We start from the raw sequence: 22,834 nt of genomic DNA, 5'->3' as shown, positions 1-22,834 counted from the left end.
TGAGTCGCATATCGAACAGAACGCGACGCGACGACCACCGCTCTTTAAAACAGCTTGACGCACGGAAATGCCATACACATACTGTTATTACATTACGTTACATTGCACTATATTTACGCTGTAGTTATTTCACATTAGCAATCGAAACATGTAAAACCAGTGTCGAACAAACACACGCGCATACGCACGCGTATACGACTGATTATCGCTTGCCTATGTTGAGTAAATATTCCCCCGGTGTTATCAGTTGTATCGCGTAATGTAATCACTGGCACTGTGCCACTACACGATTGATCAAATCAGATCAACTATTGTTCGATTTCGGTGTGCCTGGAAATATATAGTACCTGGGGAAAATGGTTTCAAAGATGTATCTCATAACAATGCCATTAATTATGACATGCCTCGACCCAGAGCAAATTAAATTTTCCGTCTCCAATAGAATGTTGTCACCATGGAATTCTGACATTTGAATGTATTATACGTTATAATATTCTTTCACGTGATTTGGAATGTTCTGGTGGTTAATTTAAAAGTAATACCCATGGGGGGGGGGGTGTAGCAAAATTTTGTTGAAAATAGTGTTCAGTTGCCAGTGTTACATATATAATTACATGCTATAAAGAACTACCTAATTTCGGACAAAATAATGAAATCAAACTCGTAAAATAACTAATCTGCATATTCTCGCCCATTGGTCATTAGAATGTATGAGTCATAGATGATATACTGACGTAACAAAAAGCTTTTAGCTATTAGGGAAAGATTTATTTGACTGGGCTACTTGCTTATGTTGAACTCAGCTCGAAACAAACAGCTATGTTGGCCACGGTCTGTTTGCCTTTCAGTAATCCATAAATCTGCGTCTTTTTTAAATATAAAATGATGTAATATTTTATCAAACTGGCATCAACCACGTTCTGTGAGTGATTAACCAGAAATATACTGTACAGTTATAAACGAATTGTGTGCTTTTATATTTAACATGTCTCTATTTTGTTTTTTGCCGTGCACCCTGTTCTAATTTTGTATTATCAAAGTAAATGTATTGCCCAAAGGCCGGCATATACACTATCATAACTTGTCCGAAAATGTTGCGGACATTGTAGCACGTATACAATGCATATATATACATGTAATTGCAACTTTTGCCTGGAACTATGACCCACCTTCAAGCCAACCGCTGAAGATGATATATTCTGAAAGTGAAAATAATGTGGCCGTTTTCGCTACCATTATTGCAATGTGAATGAACAAAAACCAAACCAAGAACGCTTAGAAAGAACTGTAACATTTGAAAACACGTGGGTCGTTTGGCATACACACTTGCAGGATTTATTTACTTAGCTGTCACATGGCCACATGAAAGTTGTATCTAACGTAGCATTGATTTTTAATTAGACACTATGTGTGAATTATGAGCTTTCGTGAAATTTATAGTTTGATACGATTTAAAACAATTCTATGAAAATAATTATTATGAATTTTATTTTCTGAAAAACTACCTCCTTAAAAAAACGCATTGATGTATATTGGAAGAATGAAGAAATCCTACAAACATGTTTGTAACTTACTTACTAGTATTTCGTTCATTTTAGCTTCATATTGTATTATTATTTTCAAATATTTAATTATTATATCATTGACTTGGTATGGAGTGGATGAGTGGGAACACAGTGGATTCTGTGTGCGAGGATTTTAAAACTTGTTAAATTATATCAAGGTAATTCATGGGTCCCTGTATTACATATACGCAATATATAATAATTCTGGTCATAACATGTTTATATGAAATAGCACTACTAGTATGTTACACACAAAAACAGATAAAATTATATTCGTAAGATATGCTTCCTTGGGAGTATTAACTGCAGGAATCCACTCTAGATGTGGCAGATATCCGATATTAGTGCTATTGTATTGGGTATTTTTTCATGATCTTCGTTCGTATTGTATCACCCCTTCGCCGCTTTTGGTACGCATGCGTGGTCTAAAGTTGTTTTGACTTCTACAGTCAGCCTTGCTGGGACATAGTGATACTCGATATATGGTTGTGAATCTAGTACAGAGAAGAAGAAAAAAATGACAAATAATAAATAATAAATACAAGTATCTCGTTATTATTGGTCTTGATATCATTGTAGCTGTGGGGGACTTGTGTTGTTAGTATGTTATATATATATATGTATGTGTATGCAGTGGATGAATCAGAATTACTTTCTATATGATAGCATGGGGTTAAGGAGCACCCACCGGCAAACGTCTACGCATCAGAAATGTTTCGTAATTCCCCGGACATCCAGCCATTCCTGCGTGTATCACTACAGTATAGAGTGACACAGTCTGATCGTCTGTTGCGTCGGTGTTTGTGTTATATAACTGTTATATGTAAGCGCTGTTTTGCCGCTAGGAGGCTGGTACGCACATCCCGAATATTTTAACCGACGCATTTTTTGCTACACCCTAGAATTCTCAAATAGTACCAGTTACGGTTGTTGGCGTATCAAGCTGTGCAAGTAGTATGACAAGGAAAGTTTGAATAATCATTTCTAAAGGAATAGGAGCTGCATTTGTTGCAAAGTCTTTCGTGTTTTTTTTTTTTAAATGACTTATGTGGTACGACACGAGTAATAACATGGAATAATCGCTTGTAAAATAGAGGAAATTATTTTTTGTTCAAACAGCAATTTCAGTTGTATACATGTATGTATATTGTACATGTTCGCGACAAGTGAATCCCATTGCGGTATCATTAAGGTTATTTGGCTCAGTAAAAAAAAAGCAAAATACGAAGTTCGTGGTCCTTGTATAAATCTGTATATTCTGATTTTCCGTGGGCATCTTCTATGAACAACATAAAAGCACGTTGAATATCATTAAAAATTGATCACCAGTAGCACGGTGATCAATTTTGGCATGTCAATAGTCGAGGCCTTTTTATTGGTCCATCAGTTGTTTTGTTTTTTGGCGATTGTTAAGTCTGGAACAAGATAAAATAAAATAAAATAAAATAAAATAAAAATAAAATAAAATAAAATAAAATAAAATAAAATAAAATAAAATAAAATAACGAAACAACCTAAACTTGAACTTTGTGTTTAATTGCAATGAAATGCTGTACTATGTTTGTTTTTTCCTTTCGGAACTTGAAATATGCTATTTTTAAAAGTTGAGATTTATATGCTGATAATTTGAAACAAAATATCTCACCGTCCACAATAGACCACCTTTTAACTGTAATTTCAGTTTCGGGGTTATTTAAAAGTATGACGTCATATTTGGGAGTTCGTACTATGTGAACTGGTCTAAAACTGTTCAGGCTTATTTGTTTGTACACAGCGGGTATCTATCGAGTAGTTTCCGTTATCAACAATCATTGTCAATATTATTCGTATCGTGTTTACGTCCAAACCCCACAAGCTGATTTTGCCTTATTTGGAATCTACCAAAATGGGCGGCAATAAAAGACCTGTCATGAATGAACGTCAATTTATCCCTGACGTGAAGAATGACGTCATTTTTACTGGCCCTTAGACTAATAGTTGGGACGCTTTCCCCGATTGGCTAACTGTAACTAAGCGAGGTCATAGACAGATAGTCTGTTCCGCTATGTTGAAGGCAATTGTTCGGATTAACGCCGCCGATTAATTTGTTTAATTGCAAATGGTAAAACTACGTTTCGAATTAGACGGAGTTTATTGTTTCTAAGACAACTTCAGACGATATTTCTCCAATTAATTACAGTAAAGCGACCAATAGCCGAGCTCGTTTCAAACGGCTGTTTGTTTACATCCGGGGATGTATATGTGGAATGCAGACAGGAATGAGGCGTGAATAATTTGCTTGGTTTCAAGTCTTCCTGGATTTCTTTCTGACTATCTACGAGCTGTGTCTATTAGTACCCACTGTCTTTACTATTTGTGGGGGAGATCTGGCTATTTCGGTAATTTCCTGCTGCGATTCGTAGATATTTGTACCGAACTACACACTTAAATTTGACATCAGCTCGGCAAACCCCTCACTCTAAGAAGAATTGTACGATGTTTCTGATTGACTCCGGATCCGTTTCGTTCAGCAGACCGCTTCTTGTGTTTTCAAAGGATATTTTGTACCGATAGATTGTACAATGTGTGCCTTTATGTAAGTGAACCAGCCAAGATACTACAATAGTTTTCATTCATTGGAACACGGTTTGTCTCTCCCCTGTGTCTGGATCCGTTCCTGTTCATTGAATACCGAAAGAGAAGAGAAAGATATTTTATCCCGCTGTTGGACCAAGCTCACCATCATTGATCTTGTGTGTTGTGGGGCTAGTAGTAGTAGCGATTCTACTAGCAAAATGGCCTACCCGGTAAGTGATCTTCTAGTAACGTGTTTGTATGTACAATCCATCATCGAGATTGGATTTAATAAGCCTCATCGGCGCTAGCGTGGCTGTGAACTTCTTGTTTACAATATGATTTACTAATGCATTTTGTAAACAAGATCAAGACTGTCCGTCGCTGGTTCATTCATAGTTGTATTCCTTATTTTTGAATCCAGACGGACGCCGTGACTGACAGTGAATGCCCATTGGTGAGCACGTACGATAACAAATATAATTTTATTATATCTTAATTGTTATCGATTTGGAATTTTTAGTTGCCACTGTCGTAAATTACGTGACGGGAATTTGTTGTGGAAAAGTCACCAATTTGAAAAGAAATTTGGACTTGGATCGCATATGTCATTCACGATTCTAATTGCTCATGAAGAGGCAGACACGGTCCTGAATGCCGTTCACATATGTGAGCAACACATATCAAATTCCCAAAAAAGCAAAATCCAGGTCAATTTGGTTTGTACAGCAAAAATGAAATACCAACACTATTTTTTAATTAGAAAAATTGAATGCGAAGAATCCAATCGAGATGAATTAATATTTTATATATGCGCATAGTTTCATGTGAAATATTAATTTAATATGTTCATATTTTTTTTTTAAACCGTGAAGCATGTCTTGTATTTCTAAATGACAGCTGACTCAAAATACTCTATGGCAGATACAGATATGTTTTTATACCAGGCACGTGTCACTGTCCATCACTCTGTGTAACTATTAGAGCTGTCAATAGTCTATCTAAAGATAACACCACTATATCTGTCAGTGAACCACACACAGTATATTTTCTTAAAGTATATTATATATCGTGTATATTCTGCACAGACAAAAGGGGGGGTCTGTTTTTTTTTTATGATACTAGCAATTGATAATAGTATGACAAATTTTTTCCTCTCACATCCGACTCTTGTCGAGGCTCCAAGTCAGTTTCCTGACTAAGCATTGGCTACTCTAGACATCATCGCCTTCAACACAAATTTCACAACTACTATATTTACTGTGTGTGAACCAAGTCCTTGGTAACAGCTAATTTAAAAACTGCATGTTGCGATTATAGATTGAGAATAGTTCTTCCTCCATTCCTACACATTAAATTATAAAGCACCATGTCTCCTGTAGAGATGTGTCAAGCCATGGCTGGCATATCATATACAGAGAACCACATGTGAAAGCCATAAATTCCAATGGAATTTGCTGTTGTTTGCCTGTATGCTAGCATGTTAAAAACCCAGCCAGGCTGTTATAGCATTAATAATGCAGGTGACAGGCAGTCGGAATGTCTGTAATATAGGCTAATACTGTACTGACGAATTCAGCTATCCGAAATGCACAATGTGGTCAGAACCATGAAAGCAGCTAAATTGCTGGTCAACACCCCGTGTACATGCACCAGACTAGACATTCCTTTTTGAGTGCTTACTTTTCACATTACACTGGAGTCAGGCCTATTTATCATACTTCTTGTGTCAATTAAAAAGGGACTCATTGTTGAAATGGAGAGGTAAATTCTGCTTTTGTTGTGAGCTGTTTATTGTTTAGAGAAGAAACCCTACCAGGTGTATTCAAAAGACGCAGTGTATAGGCAATTGGATGGCGACTCTAAATTATTTTTTTAAACATACATTTAAAAGTAGTTTGTGTGACCCACAAAAAAAAAAAGGTGGTGTATTTTTGAAGCTTTTAATCCTAATGTTCAAAATAGCTCAAGTCATCATTACAAGTTTACAGGTTGCTATGTCAACCATTTTAAGAAGACATTTATTTTCTTAGTTGGCAAAGTGGTGTTATTAGTTAGCTTTCTCTAAAGCCATCGCACTCCCTGTGTTGATAAGCCTTTGCCAACTGTTGTTGGGATTTACCATTACATTGCATTTAAGGTAGACGCCTACCGGGTACTCATAATTAAAAATACACAGAATTCAGTCATTTTGCAATGAATTGTACTTGTGGATAATATAAGGATATTGACTTCAAAAAAACTTGAGGGTCACCTGCCTAGTTTTTGAGAAAATGATGTTGTATTTTAGTAAATGGCGGACATTTTGTCAGTATTGGACCATTTTGTCCTTTACCATAGATTCCTATGGCAGAGATAACTTTAATGTAAGCTGATGGTATACTTTTTTATCTAATCTTGCATTATTTAAAAAATAAAAAAAAATTGAAAAATATGGTACTGTTACACATTAGAATGTTGTTTTATATTGCCAGGGTACCATGGAATCCATGATTGTTTGTAATAAACCAATAAACATCATCATGTGATTTAAAACAAACTTGCTGATAAATTATGAGTACTGGTAGTCTTTTGCCTTAAGTCCCAGGCATGGAGGAAGCAGCCAGAGAGGCAGAAAATATGAATCAAATTTAAAAACCATTTGGCCTTTGCTACTTTGGTATGTTGTTAATAAAGTTATTACTGTGTGTCAACTTGGTAGTGGGGCATGTATTCTGGTGATTGTCCAGGGCAAAAGAAAGTCTCATAAGAAAAAAAAACAGGCTTCCTGAACTCCTGAATGCTATCATGGATTTCATTACTTTTGCTGATGAGGGATTGACCATTATTTTTGGAGGTGAGAAAGGGAAGAGGGACTGACAAATAGTTTTGGAGGAGGGTAGAATAAAATGAAAAAACATACTGAATAACATTTGCATGTTAAGAAAAGATGTTTGGAGAAATAGATTCTTGCCCCTAGGTTCTGACTGAAACCCTTTTCACCCGCGAAAATAATGGTTTAGTCCTGAAAGATGCCAGAGGTAAAAAGAGAACCTAATTGTAGCTGTATGTTCTATGCAGGCAATCAATACTAGAGCTTTTCAAGGTATATTTGCATTTACATTCAGTTGAGATACTCATCAGGCAATGAGGTAATTTGAATTTCATCCCCCCTCAAGCCTATAAACATGCAGTGTCCATCAATTATAATGTAGTGCAATATCTAGTGTTTTTAAATTATTATATTAGTTAACACTGGTGACTTGTGTACGCAGGTGCCATTACGTGACAGGATGTTAGACACCATTTAACGAGTAGATTAAATTCTAGAAAATTTAATTACCAAGAAATTGAGTTTTTGATTTTAATTGGATAATTATGTTAATGAGTTGTATATGTAGACTGAAAGATTTGTCACAATTATTATACCCTTACTAATTTAGAAGATTTTTTAGTTGGGTGCGGCGTCAGTTTTGGGGGATTCCAGCTAAAAAAGGAAGTAATCAAGTGGAGAACACAGTAGAATGTGGTTTACGAGTTTCTAGGAAAGGTAGCCATAGGAAGCTTTTATGCTGATCAAACACATTAAACAGATGGGATAGTCATTTCCTAATTCCATCTGGTTTCTTAAATCAAGAATGTTTTCTCTCATCCTGTTGTAATTTTTTTATTTATTTATTTTCTTTATTGGAGGTCACTTTTCCATGCAAATTCCATCCTTGGGTAAGAATTTGCTAGGATTTTGCGAGATAAGTTTCAGTGTTGGATTTCATGGGGTGTTGAGTTTTATTAGATTGAGTGTGTTAGCTCAGCACTTAATCTTAGGGAGTGTTTAAATTCTACTGTTGCTTCATGTTCTGAAAGCTAAGTAAGAAAGTATAATACATCATGTATTATGTGAAAGCTAATATTTGAGTTTGTTTTTATATGATGACTCATACTTTGTACACAGCGAGTAGAAAAGTGGATTTGTGCCGAGAGCTTTGCACCGAGGCTATCATTCTCTGATGCTCTGCAAGCTGTGTTCAAAATATCTTTGCAAGCTGGATTTTGGCATGCGTCAATTTCTAAACGCATTAGTAAGCGGTATGCGCAGATAATTTGCCATGCACAGTGGTAAAGAGAGAAGTGAAAAATTGGTGTATGCTGACGGCCGTGTGTGTATTTGCCCAGCGGGGTTATACACTGACAATGGATCATCATTGGTGTGTATTGTAACCAAATTAAATAACGGGAAAGTTAGATTACTGTTTCATTATTAATAGAGTTATAATTGCTCGGTGACAAACTGGGGGTGGTTATTTGCAATTGCCAAGTCCCAGGAGAATTTTATAAATTTTGGTTGGTACCAAATTGCTATTGTTTCTTTGTGTGATAAAACCCATTTGAATTCCCCTGCTGTACCCCATGGACTGCTCAAGCATGGGTCTCTAAATTGAGTGATCAAATAATATTAGCAATGATGCATCTTATGCTAATGAGAGAGATGACACGCCAGATGATTTTCATTTTCAAAATTGATCACTTGTTCCGCAATAATGATTCCAGAACCATTGAAATATGACCAGTTTTCAAAATGCTGTGATGTTTAATTAGAAAATGATTCATTTCATCTTTAGAAAATGCGTACCTGGATCAAGGTGAATGAATAAATTATCAATTACTCCCAATTGTTATCATCCCGCCGGAATTTGCCAAAAAAAAAAAAAATTGACAGAGAATATATATGGTATCGTATTAAAATATATGCATATACACCATACTAATGAGGTACCGTATATGCATTGAAGTATGGATTAAAAAGTACCAAGCATGACTACAAAGTGTGCAGCTCATTCATCGAAAAAGTACAAGATAATACTGATAACAACAGATCTACAGTCAGATTTGAAATTATCTGTCTCGTTCGGTGAACTCGCTGTTTGTACGTATCATGTCAAATAGTGATGGGAGAGCTTATTGTACCATGGAAAGCACACATGGGCTTAGACGGCTTCTCTCATAGCATGTAAGGAAAAAACTATAGTGTACATGTTAGAGTGACAACGTTCGTGTGCACATGTGTGTTGATCTAATTAAAATTAAAAATACATTTGATGCCATCAATATGAAGTTAGCATTTCTGTGTTTACTTCTATTAAATGTGAGAAACACCTGTGTTGACTGTGCTGGAATGTTGAGTGCATAACACTGGTATTTGTTTCTCTGTCAAACGTGTTGTTAAACTGGTCATTGCATCCATTTTTCGATACAAATATAAATTTATTGGAATTTATAGAATGACATTGATGCAGTAATGGCGCCGCTGGGGATAAATTCCTGACTGCCCATGTATTTGGGCAGCTCACATCGGGGTGACCGCAAAGAGTGTCTTAGTATTTACGAAAAAATAGTTGAATGTCTCTTGGGAGAATGGCTCTTTGTCTTGTGCGACTGTTTCTTATACAAAGCATTTAAATCTTCTTATTTAAAGTAGGATAAAAAGAGGTCACTTGACGTGGTAAGTTAGCCATCTTGGGAGATTGTTTGAATTCTTCTATGCAGAGTGACTGTCATAAAAGGAAATCAGCGTTTTGCAATGTTCAATTCAGATCTTGTCTTTGTATTCTATAGCTGATCCACACACAGATTAAATTGAGCAATACGAATCTGTTGTCAGGGGGTCTGTCCTAGTATTCTAGCTGTTCAACGATAACATTGTTCTGCTAAAGTACTGGCCTGTATTTTACCTGGAAAGAATGCATTCCAATTTGGGTTCAGCTTTGCACATACTGATGCTAGATCTTTTCTAGTTGAACCACTGGGGGCGATCGTATCAGTCGCTACGTAATGGCTTTTCATGCTGAAAATAGCTTTACACAGTGCTTCAGATGACATTTCCGATACAGGCTCACAAATCAAGAACAGTAAATTTAACAACAAAACAACATCACATGTGTACTCAGCTAACCATATTTAAAATACGCATAAGTCTTCACTGTTTGCCCCTAGCAATTTCCAACATACAAGTTCTCTTTTTGTACTGGAATTTCTCCTTCAGTATTCACACACTGTCCATCAATTAAGAAAATAAACCGAACACTTATTACCTGATGAACCTTCAAAACTCCTGCTGAAATGGATTGCATTTGCCCTGGGGACTTTTTGCCTTTATATTAAAAAACAAGAAGAGGAAGCAAATTACCTTAGGGGATATATGTGTGGGGTTTTTATACTGAAACTCAGTGGGAATGAGTGACATCAAGATAATAGATAGATGGTTTGCTGTCTAGAGATATTTAATTGGATATTCCAATCGTATCTACTATCCATTGTAGTGAAGTGTGCAAGTGATATAGATGTGTTTTTTTAAAAAGGAGAATTCATTAAATTATTGCAAACCATATTTTTGGATTGGATTGGATTGGGTTGGGGGATTTCTGAGCCAGCTTATTGAGGTGATGAACTTGAATCTATTTTGTTGATGATTACCAATATTGGTTGATGTTTTTTAGTATATCGAAATTGCTTTACAAGTCATCCATCTTTCATAAGCACATTTTTCTGTTGATTAAACAAAAATATAGACTGGGAAAAACTGTTCCCAGGCCATGAAAGGTATTATCTCTGCGTCTTTTGGTGTTAATCTCCACCAGATCTTGTTTATCATTCAGTCAGTGTCTCCCTGATGGGTATTATGTAGTAAGTGGATGCATCAAGTAAATAGACCGAGATAATTGCTTGCAAATGACTGTTGTACACATCACTCAATTTTGTGGCTGTATGTCCCTGCTTCTCTAAAATGATTTGACATCTCTGCTTTGACTTGTAGTCACATGAACAGCCTCTGGGAACAGCTGGTGACTGTGTTTAACTCTTTTAACAGCATAATATTTCCCAATATTTTTATTTGCACATATTTATGTAATTTTCTTATTTCACAAAGTTATTTTCATGAACTTAAAGGTGGTGATTGCTGCGCCATGCATATAAGCAAAACGTTTGTTTTGATAAACATTGATTTTCCTACAATCCAATATGCTTATCAAATGGAAATCACAAGCACAAGTTTTGACCTGATCGCTTGGTAACATCTCAGTTTTTACTGGTTGATCTGCGCAACAGTCAAAGTCACCATCTGAGACTCGTATCTTACACATGCATGACACAATGACCACTGCTCTTCAATTTTTCACTTTTGAGCGAAAGTTAACTGGGTCAATCATATTTTGAACTTGGCAGAGTTTAATATCAATGCTGTTGACCTCTAATCTGTGATATTAAAGTGGATTGCTGTCAGTAGTTGTCATGGCAACATTCTCATTTCTTGTATTTTCACTACCACCCTTACTAATAAATAACTGCACAATTGAAAATAAAAATTGTAACTTGTTTAATATGAAATATACCCTAGTATATATTAATAATTGCACAGACTGAATCTTAATGTACACATTAAATGAAAATTGGAGTACCCAGCAAAAATTTTAGAGAGCTTCAGCTGTTGGCACTGTAGATACATATGATCTCAAAAATTACTGGACAGCCGTGAAATGGCTTCACAAATCCTCACACACAGAAAGCTTGAACACTACTCATTCATTGTAGATGATAATTTCTTTTAGTTACAGTGACAATTTACAGTCATTGAACCGCAGTGTGTTACAAAGAAGTCATCATTGTATTATTTTGACCCATTCCCACAGTTCTTGTTGAGATTAAAGATTCACCATCCATTGAACCCATGAATAATGACTCCTTTTCACAGCTGTAATTAGTATTTCATTGAAGCTTGAGTTATAACTGTTTATTTCGCTGACCCCGATCTTTGGGCAAGAGAGGTTGATTATGTCCTCAAGGTTATAGTGGGCTTTATCTTGCCGGCTGGTAGGTGTAATTCAGCTGTGCTCTTCAAGTTGTCCTCATTTGTGGCTTTTTAAATAGATAGCACTGGATTCAAGGGCACTCACATGTAAGTGTTTACAGATAACATATACACCAATTATTTCACTACCTGTTGGTCATTTCTCCTAGCTGACATAAACTGTATCCGTCATAACCATGGCTGTGGGTCACTTGTTTTGTGTTCATCTTTTAACCTTATTTTTGTGATAATTTGCGATTTAGTTTGTTTTTGTTACCAGGAGTATTGATGGGTCAGTTAAAAAGGCTTTGTTGAAAAGTCAAGTGTACTGTCACTGTTGATTTGGGACCATTGATTTGGAACCATTGTATGAAAGAGGCCAAGTATTTGTTTTTTTATACACCTTGCACTTCCTCTAAAACCAGCTCCTGATTGGCTGCCAGAAATGTACCAGATTGACCAATGGTAAGCTTCTCTTTGGTGGTGGTGGTGGTGGTGGTGGTGTAGTAATTCTAGCCGGGAGTCACAACTATATACAGCTACTGATGCTGTTAAGAAGGTGAAAGCACTTATGCAGTCTATTCTGTTCTTTTCGCCACAGTATTTAGCTGACCAGTCAGTCATGCCGTAATCTGCCCCTGGAGCTATGCAGACATGCATGCCGATATCAATTTCACATTGAGACTTAATTCCAAATGACGTCTCATCATAAAATGTTTTTAGGCTGAATAGTGTGAAAAAACCTGTTACTAAAGCTCACTATCAAGTTGCCTGATTGCCATGGTAACGAGTAACAATTGGTTCTGGTCTGTTAATACTAGGCAGTATATTTGGTAACTCTGTTACTATGTACGTTGGTGGTCTTCCAGCTCGTGATACTTTTCATGGGCAGACTTTTTTCAGCAAACTCACGAGTGCGAGGTAATCTGCATCATCCCAGGTATGGCTAAACTGTGTGTGGCTCTTCAATATCCTTGGCAGTGCAATATAAATACATTGTATCTTTTATATAAAAATAAACCCTACACCCTCCACTGCTCAATGCCCCATGTGTTTGCTAAAATGGAAGTGCATGTTATTCTCATGCCTAATTGAATAGTCTTGAAAGGAAACAGCATCCCAGAAGTTTATGTTTACCCTCAAATTTGATCTGACGTCATAATTTACCCTATGCTGCCGTCCCAGTACCTTTCTTCATACTGAGATTTCTTTCGTAAGTGGTTGCTGGTCACCAGCAGCTGAGACTACTCTGTCAGTGCTTCAAGACAGGGCAGTATGCGATGACAGGTGCTCATTGGCAGGGGAAACAAAAACCCCAGTCAGTTGCAAATGGTAGCGCTAGACATACCATTCATTTCAACCTCTATGATGGGTCAGTGTTTTACATCAAGGCCAGGCATGTAAGTAGCTTATACAGTAGGAGAATATACCTCTACTTAAATATTCCGTTTTAAATTTGTCAATTTCCGTCAGTCAGGATTATAATTAAAAGCCAAATTGCTGAAAGTAGTTATTTGTAACAGAATTTGTTATTTTGTGGATTTCATTTTCCCCGATTAAGTTTGTATTCAATCGACCGTCCATCAATAATGCCCCTTTGTATGTCTGTAATTTCATTTCAATGTAGTCCCATACAAAGGGAAGTAATTTCACCTACGATAACCTCAAAGTCGCCGAAATGCTACTGATGATTGTACTCTCAACTTGCACTGACAACTGAACATAAATCTAAAAGTAGTAGTTCAGTTGACATACAAATAAAGTGATGTCTGTGATGAACTGGTGAACCGTTGATCACCCTGGGTAATGTCCCTATGTACTATATTAATTTAAATACATGTACTTATATTAAATACAGTATGGAAGTTAGAAAATTAAATCCTCCTTCACGTCTTTGCAATTTCATTTTAACAATGCTCGCGTCAGTAGGTAAACGTGCGAGACATTTAAGTCGCTGCTTGTTGAATTAACGTTAACATGTCGTTGCAAATTTGGCGTGAACATTCTGAGAAAGTTAAATTGCATTCCTGTTTCCTGTCACGGATTTCTATTGTTGCTCTAGTCACAATATTCTTTAACGTTGAAATATTTTGTCTCTTGTTGAAAACAGCAGTATTTGTTATTGCCACTCTCTCATTCTTAACAAAAAAATACTTTAGGTAATTTAATCTGACCTTCTGAAAAAATAAACTATAGAAAGAATTGTTGACAGTTTTGAGTCAGAAAGTAAAATTAAATCAAGATGCTTATTTAACAATTTTAGGTAGGGGGCGATGACTACTATATGTTAGGGGTGGGTGGGGTGGAAGAAAGTGAACTGAATTAACCTATATCACATTGTACTGACATGCATAGTTCATGGGTGGAACCTGGTAGTACTGGTAAATAACCTGTGACGTGTAATTTACACAGCTGATGATACTTAAAAATTATTTATTCACTAATTTAATTATTAATTAAACATTTCTTGTTTAATTAATTTGTACAATTAACAGGATATTTTTAAACATGTATTAAAGTAAGAAATTTCTGGAAACTGATTCCAAAAATCAAAAGGGTGTGTATATCCTGTTGGTATATCTCCACTATTGTGTACTTACAAAGACCCATAGTATGAGTCATTCCACTGGCTGATGCAAAGCATGCTGGGACTGTGTCGGTCGAGGCTGAGTACATGTTTAGCAGTCAGCCTGATTACAGCTGTTTTTGAGGACCTTTCTCTTAATTCTTCTAAAATTCAGTATTCCCCTTATCTTTTACATTCTACAATCTCTACTGAACTATGTGTTCGTGAGTCGGCCAACTGAACAGGTCTAAAGATGGCGGTGGTGAGTTGAATGAATATTTAATGTCGTTGATTGAGTATGTTTGTCATTGGTCGGTAGAGCATATGGTATTTCTTACGTGACTGTCTTGTAATGTGACCACCAAACTGTTCAAATGTTCGGGCCTCCTGTGGGCCATGAGGTGAGGCTTATCTTAGATTGGATTTTAACTGGGGGCACTTAGTCGAGGTATAACTGCTGAGAACCATTAAGCTAATGAATCAACACTATGTAAAGATCTACCTGGAAATAACATGCACCTGTTTTTATACAAGACCTTCAGTTGCTATTAAATAATTTTGTGTTCCTTGTTTGCTTGTTTTTTTGATACTAAGTTTTTGGGTTGTGATGATGTTAGTCTATATTTCCACCATTTCCTGTGTGGCTGGCTAGCTCACCTGTCTTATGTCAACTTTGATAAATGACGGGGTCAAGCAAATAATCCATTGTACGTCAATACAAATGTTGTTTGCACCAACAGTCTTTTTTATGTGTACGGTACAGCAAACACAAAATACAGGATCTCTGCTTCTTTGATTTCTGATTCTCAATCATTGTATTCTACGTGTACGTAGATGGTTTTAATAATTTATGTCTCGGTACAAGTTATGTTTAAAGGAGACCGAGTATTCCCAGCTCTGGGCTGCAGATGGTTAATCTGTTTTACAATTTATCGCATCTTTACACATCTCTGCCCCATTTCTCGTTAATTATTAATTAACAGAGCAATCTATGTCAGTTGTATTCAGAGCTAGGCATGACACTGTAACTGATTCCACATGTTTACTTGCTTGTAGCTGTGTATTGACATCAAAGATTTTGTTTAACCAGTTTTGAGACCTATATGCTTTAGGATAAAAGTGGTGTGAACATAAACACACCGGTAATATCAATAAAAATAAAATTATAGGTGGTGCTTAATTTTTTATTCAAATTCATAATGTTTGGTAAAGCCTTATAATAAAAAAACACTACATATGCTCAAATTATAGCAAATTTTGCAGAATTTAAAATCTGTCCCCATCATCTCTATAGTAGTACAGTGTATATTAGCATACATGTTAAGACGTATTTTATGTCTTCCAGCCACTCTAGTGATATCAATAAAATGCAAATGAGTTGTTCTCAAATCAATAATTCTTTATAATCATTTAATGAAAACATATTGTCCATTTCACAAAGTGTTCATGTTGGTATGGTTCAATACATGTTTCGTTTCACTTTTTTATTGGTTGAATAGGTTATTGACATTAGGAAAAAAACAGAACAGTTATCTGGAGTATCCTCACCTGTTTTACACTTTGCATAATGAAAACGTTAATACTAGGTTTTTTTACAGCCATGTACTAAACATTGCTATTTTTATATCCATTCATCAATTGTCCTACCGGAAATAGTCGCTTGGCTAATGCCTCGGTTTCTTTGGTAACTAGGCATTCCTTAAGCTATCCAGCCTTTCAATTTTTTTTTTTTTTTTCCTTGTACATGTAATCTTGGTGTTGAATAATTTGGTTCATTTTTTTTTTAATTTCCTGAAAATTTTGCAACTACATTGTGATACATGGTTTCAATCATGCGTGTGAGTAAAATATTCCAAATGTCTGTTTAGTGAGAATTGGGTGTTTCTCATTTCAAATCTCTTGTGGGTCCTGGGTTTTGTAATTTCACATCATCATGTGTGTGGTCCTTTTCAGAAACAGTATTGTTTCTAACCGACCTTGATATCATAGTTCCAAGTTAAACAAACACTGTCATAGCTATGAATAAAGATTAGATCTGTCATGTTTCTTGTTGTGACCTACTTGTTAGTTTATGTGCAAAACCAACAAATACTAGATCATAATTATCTTCTAAATAATTCCTTGGGTCAAATTTCTAACAAAAAAAAAAAGAGAAGGAAGCCCTATTCGTGATCAGCTGTCCTATTTAATTTGACCTTGCTTGCTTCAATTTAATCAATGGAGACAAGGTAGTATTCATCCATGAATAACATGCTTAGTCACATGACATGTTTCCAGTATTTATGGAAAAACTAAAAGAGAAGGCTAATTTGCCAAGCCAGCTCAGTTGAATGAATAATCCACTGTGATCCGGATTAATTGGTGTGATTTTACTGAAATTAGACATTTCACAGCTTCAGTGGTAATCTCCTTGTGAGTGGCTAATCCTGTGTGTGAAACATGATGAAAATACTGGGAGAACATTAACCAGACTGCTAATACCTGAAATCTCTTAGACTATCAGTGAGATGAACCTTGTAGTGAATCATATCGTGTGTAATATTATCAGCACACCCCGCAGTGAGGAAGTGGTTGCTAAACTGAACTGAAGTACTCAATATTTAATTGTTGTGTTTGTAAGGTCTTTCATCATAACTGTGATGTCATGAAATACTAAAACAACCCAACCCATAGATGGAGGCAAGTTTTGACTGTTAACATGAATATTACACTATAATTATACAAAGTGTATGGGTCAGCGAGTCTTGATATATTGTACATAGGGCTTAATTATTTTTTGCTAATTGCTAAATTAAAACACAGTGACTATGCAAATTTGACCATAGAATGTATTGTTTCCTTCCTAAAACAGTGAATTTAACGTAGTAGATAACATCAAACCACTAAAATTAAACTCAGTGAATGTAAAGGAGTATAGTATATGTTGTAAACACCCAGCACTTTTTGCTTTCCAAGGCCTGATCATCCATAATCCACTTCAATAATTATTTTTAATGTTTGTTTTTTTTCATTCATTGCAGCGTGTACTGGCCAAAGCTCTATACGAGAATGTGGCTGAAGCCCCAGACGAATTAGCATTTCGCAAAGGCGATGTAGTGACAGTGATTGAACAGAACACCAATGGTTTGGAAGGATGGTGGTTGTGTTCCCTGAATGGCAGACAGGGCATTGCACCAGGAAACCGGTTAAAGTTACTAGCAGGAATGTACGATAATCCGCATGAGTTGCGGAAAATGATGGGAAAATCACCTCAGCAACAAGGGACCTGGGGTAAATCACCTACCAAGGTGAGTCAATGGCTCGTTTTACTCTTCATTGAATAGATTGTTTACATTTCACAACACAAATGTATTCTTAAGTACTGCAAGAAAATTCTACTAGATAAGGTTCCAGGTGGGTGTTTAAGTTTTGAAGTAGACCAACTCGGTATTATATTTCCTGCCGTAAAACAACAAAAAAAAAGGTTGAATTTACATACAGATATCCATCATGTCAAGTTTAGAAGTTAATCATTTTTTGCAGAATGCCATTTATTGTTTTCTATTCAGACCAGTGCTTGTTTTTGTTTTTTAAAGGTTTCGTTTGGCACTTGACTTTCCCTCCCACTAAAACATAAGTGAGCCTGCCCTTAATCGAGCATGCCACTTGTATAATCATTGACTGTAAATCAAATTTTCCTGACATGTTCCATCTAAAAGTAAGATATTTTGGTACATGGCCAAAGCACTGATCCATACCTAATGTAAATTGGGAAAACATGTTTTTCATACCAGGCTGATGCTACTGCTATTTGGTGTGTCATAAATCTTCTTGTTCCAGTCTGTGTGAAGTCCAAAGTAGAATCGACTCACTGAAAGCTGATCTGCCATGTTAATAAAATAAAAATAAAAGCGCAATGCTAATTGACAAATTTGGGCATCATCATCTGGTTGTTTATTTTATTCCCTGTCCTTAAATCTTATAAGATTATTTAGACAGTTGGTGATGAAATAGGGAGATATGTTCAGTGATTAAGTACTTTGGTGGGTGTGGTAGTGGTGTTAGTTACACTGGCATGCCAAACACTGGTTGGGCATGTTTTGAAAGTAACATAGTTGAATTTGTTTTTTTTTCATTTTCAACTGATACTTAGGTAGCTATATACAGTGTTTAGCAAATTGAGTAAGACGTACTGTTTAAATGTATACTGTAGCTTTGTTGTGTGTCCCTACTAAATATCTGAACATGGTGGATCTGATTTACATTGAATAGGGCTACTAATTTGCATGTTTAATGATATTTGTTGTATCCACCCTCCATGTCCTGAGATTAGTATCAACATCAAGTCAGTTATAACATATTTTGAGTGCTGCTTTCACATTTAACCTTACACATGCAGCTTCAAGTTCACTGTTATTTAGGTCCTGCACCCATGACTGATCTGGAACGCACATGTTCAAGTTAACGAAAATAATATAATTCTTTTTTCGCATAGTCAGTGGCATCGTTCTTTGGAATCAGCATAATACCAACAAAGTTACTAAATTAACCGAATCAGGATATTAAAAACAAATCACTTCTCACTGGAGCTCTAATAACTCCTGTTACAGGAATAAATAAATAAACCAGAGGAACTTCTCGGAAGCCAATCAGGGTTGGTTTTGGCATATTTCAACGCCGCCCCTTTGCGTCAAATTTTCCTGATTACGTCTGGATTTCTTTTGTTTTAAAACTCCTACTTAAGCTGCTGACTAACCTTCTCTTACATGACTTGTAAACGAAGTATTCCGTGGGTGATCCAAAGGATTGCTTTTCACCTACTAATAGATCATAATTTGTGTGTTTATTTTACCAACCCAATCGCTTCAGTTAAATTTAACCCACTATATAGCAGCGACGGCTTTTCTTTCTGACATCATGTCATTTTCAATTTGTTAGGCGCAATTAACCAGCCCCCATCCCATCAACAACATAGGGGGCCCAGACCTGTTGGTGCTTGATATGTCAAAGGTGTTGTGTTTGTTGTTGGCCTGGCTGTAAACCATGCTGTTTGTGACGACGTTCAGTGGTTTAGCTTGTACACATTGCACACTCCCTATCTGTTGTAGGGTGTATTAGTTACATATCATCTTAATATGAGTACAGCTGACAGTGGCTGTAAACCGCTGTAGCTAAGAAACATTATTATTTCACTACTCAACCTTCAGTTGAGTCATTTTTATTACTAAGATAAGTGGTATTAAGGTATAATATAATTTGGTAGCCGGCTGTTATACAATCCCTGCTCTGTGTTTGCATACATTGTGTTTATATGGTTGATTTCTGCTGACCTTTTTGTCTATCAGAAGCACACATAACCAATACATTAGATTTACTGCATACTGGCTTAAAGTGAAAAGACACAGCCGACTGTAGTCGGCCGACAGGGTGTTAGACGTGTATTATCGGTCGTGTAGATGCAACTGTTTGCTGACAGATGTTATTACATGCTTCAATTTTTGTATTCAGTTGGCAGACTTTTAAAAAACTGTCAGCTATGAACAATTGGACGTGTGATTTCACATCTAGTAAATCGTCAAATTTTATAATCATCAAATTTGAAGGCATTTCTGAAATCAAAATTTCGCTGTCACTAGCTGTCTTAAAATCCAAAATGCTATAGTCGCTGCTACAAATACTGTGTTTCTCTCTTATGCATGAATACTCAAAAGTAAAAGCAGTTTACATTATTTTGTTCTTACACCTATTTCTCTAAATTATAGTAATTAGTAAATTATCTGTGTTTAGTTTAGTTTTAATTTGCTGATTTATATACATAACACTGATTTTCACTTGAATTTTTATTTTCTTCTAGACACCAACACTGCAGAGACCCAGACACCTTTTTTATCAAGGTGGAACTGTCAATACTAGTCAAGATGAAGGCGAGGATTATGATGTGCCACCAACAAGATATCCACCAAATTTTCAAATGACTTCAGCTGACTCACAGGAAATGTACGATACACCACGAAGCATGGCAGTACAACAAGAATCCCCCGAGCAAGAGCTGTATGATGTACCCCCCAGCCATCACCTGGAAGGAAATTTACCGACTGAGATTTATGATATACCACCAAGTCACGGTTACCCAACGGAGCTGTACGACGTCCCACCCAGTCATCATCCTACTGAACCTTATAACCATTCACAAAGTCATATTGGTAAAATACCAACTGAAATGTATGATGTCCCACCAAGGCATGACTTTCCTGCTCAGGGGTCATACCCAGAGGAGGTGTATGATGTACCTCCTGAGCATATTAAGTCACTTAAACCAACGAAGACGACAGCGTTACCGGATCATTTGGAAGAAGACTATGATGTGCCAAATCCATTCTCTGATGGTTCAGAAACATATGACGTTCCACCTTCAGTTAAAGGTGGACAGTACCCAGAGGAGTTTTATGATGTTCCTCCGAAACATCTTGCGGCTGATTTATATGATGTCCCGAAAAGTATGGGAGTTGTAACGGTTAACAAAAATGACAACGATGACGATTATGTTTATGACGTACCGCCTCAGGTTACTCGAGACAGGCAAGATGTGATTGGTACACCTGGTACCCAGTCCATCATAACTAATGTCAATAGCAGTATGAGCGGACTTTCAGTTAGCGAATGCAAATTACTGCCAGCCAGGGAATTGAACATTGATTTAGATGCTGCAATGGACATGTTAGTAAAATTACAACAGCGAGTTGCATCTTCAGTATCACATTTACTGAGTTTTGTTAGTAGCAGCTGGAGGCGGAGATCTAGTCTTGAGCCGAAGATTTATGAAATCAGAGCTGCATGCAACGAAATTAAAACAGTTCTACGGGACATAATAGAATTTGGACGAGGTGCTGCTGTTAACTCGGCCAAAGCTACTGATTATAATTTGCAAAGAAAGCTGAAAAACATGTTGCAGCCTTTAGAAGACACTCTGATTGTCATCAGTAAGTCTTGGGATGCTTTAGAAGATATAAATTGGCAGGTCACTAAATTATGCATGACGGAAAGCCTGAAGACTCCCGATGATTTGGATCAGATTGTGATGTGTGCCCGCAGCATGCCCGATGATACCAGGCAATTGACTTCAGTGATTCATGGTAACTCAAATTTGATATTCAAACGAGCCAGACAGAATAGCAATTCTCCTGTTCAATGTCGCCCGCTTCCTAACCCACCAGGATCTGTCGGGCAAATCGCAAGGGTTTCACCAAGGGTATCGCCTACTGCAAGCCCGATTCCCTCTATGAAACTTAAATCCAATTGGATGAAAAATGAAGCTGAGAAAGAGATGCCGCTGGCAAAGGAGCAAATTCAGACCCAACAGTTGGCACACGAACCTGGAAAACCAACAGGTTCTCCAGAAAAGTCAGAAAAAGCTCATTACGGGAAAGGTTGGCTGGATGACTATGATTATGTGCATTTAGAAGGAAAAGAAGAGTTTGAAAAACGACAAAAAAAAATCCTGAATGAAGAAGGTGATGTTGTGAAACAGGAACAGCTACAGCAGCACCAGAAAAAACAATTTGAAGCACTTGAGAAAGATGCTACGAAATCAGTCGATATTGATCCATCTAAGTGGACACCCCCTCAAAGCAATAGACAATCAATTTTAGCAGCCAATGATAAACATCTTTTAACATTCTATGCAGATCAAATGAACGAGTTGGCAACATCTTTGAACAATGCCATTGATGCCTTTTTCAATGCTGTAAAAACCAACCAACCCCCAAAGATGTTTGTAGCTCATGGCAAATTTGTGGTACTCTGTGCTCACAAGCTCGTATTTATAGGTGACACGCTGTACCGAAATATTAGCAACACTGACGTGCGAAACAAAGTTATGCACTGTACTGACTGTTTATGCCAATGTCTGAAGGTCACTGTTTCGGCCATCAAAACGGCTGCACTTCAGTATCCATCCATCCAAGCCATACAGGAGATGGTTGATCGGGTTAGTGACATTTCTCACGGCTCACAAAACTTAAAATCTATGGTGTTTCAGTCAGCTTCGCTGTAATGTCAAGCCTTATAATCTAAACACATTTCGGATTTTAACTATAATATTGTATAAAAAATGGATAGACGGAGCGGTGTTAAGATTGTATCATTTGCCATGTGACACAGAAAATAAATAGTGCCGAGAAACAATTTTGCTGTGCTTTAGATCTTGTGGGATTTTTCCCTTGGGTCTCATTAAATGCCATTATCGAGATTCAATACTTGAAAAGTCGTACTGTGTATGTGTGTAATAACTGCTTCAATCGCCTTAAGTGTTCTGATCTTGGAGTATCAGACAAAAAGTCAACATAGCAG

The 22,834-nt window shown here is 36.6% G+C and overlaps 1 protein-coding gene across 2 annotated transcripts; it reads left to right on the top strand.

Moving 5' to 3' along the window:
- The first annotated feature begins 3,928 nt into the window (after nucleotides 1-3,928).
- On the top strand, nucleotides 3,929-22,669 carry LOC100374152 (breast cancer anti-estrogen resistance protein 1-like). Of its 2 annotated transcripts, none has more exons than XM_006811703.3 (3): nucleotides 3,929-4,351; nucleotides 17,527-17,793; nucleotides 20,340-22,669. In XM_006811703.3, the coding sequence occupies exons 1-3, from the start codon at nucleotides 4,340-4,342 to the stop codon at nucleotides 22,536-22,538; spliced, it is 2,478 nt and encodes an 825-aa protein (XP_006811766.1). In that variant the 5' UTR covers nucleotides 3,929-4,339; the 3' UTR covers nucleotides 22,539-22,669. The 2 variants fall into 2 exon arrangements, with proteins under 2 accessions (XP_006811766.1, XP_002730947.1); XM_002730901.4 differs by lacking the exon at nucleotides 3,929-4,351 and adding an exon at nucleotides 14,616-14,768.
- Nucleotides 22,670-22,834: the final 165 nt, after the last annotated feature.

Source organism: Saccoglossus kowalevskii, chromosome 6 (genome assembly GCF_978046115.1).
Source record: "Saccoglossus kowalevskii chromosome 6, keSacKowa6.1, whole genome shotgun sequence".
Classification (NCBI taxonomy): domain Eukaryota; kingdom Metazoa; phylum Hemichordata; class Enteropneusta; family Harrimaniidae; genus Saccoglossus; species Saccoglossus kowalevskii.
This window is presented reverse-complemented; position numbering and strand designations above follow the sequence as displayed.

Bases quoted from the DNA above. Each gene is read 5' to 3' on its own strand.
- LOC100374152 (XM_006811703.3), top strand. The intron at 17,794-20,339 runs GTGAGTCAATGG...ATTTTCTTCTAG, and splicing joins GGGGTAAATCACCTACCAAG to ACACCAACACTGCAGAGACC.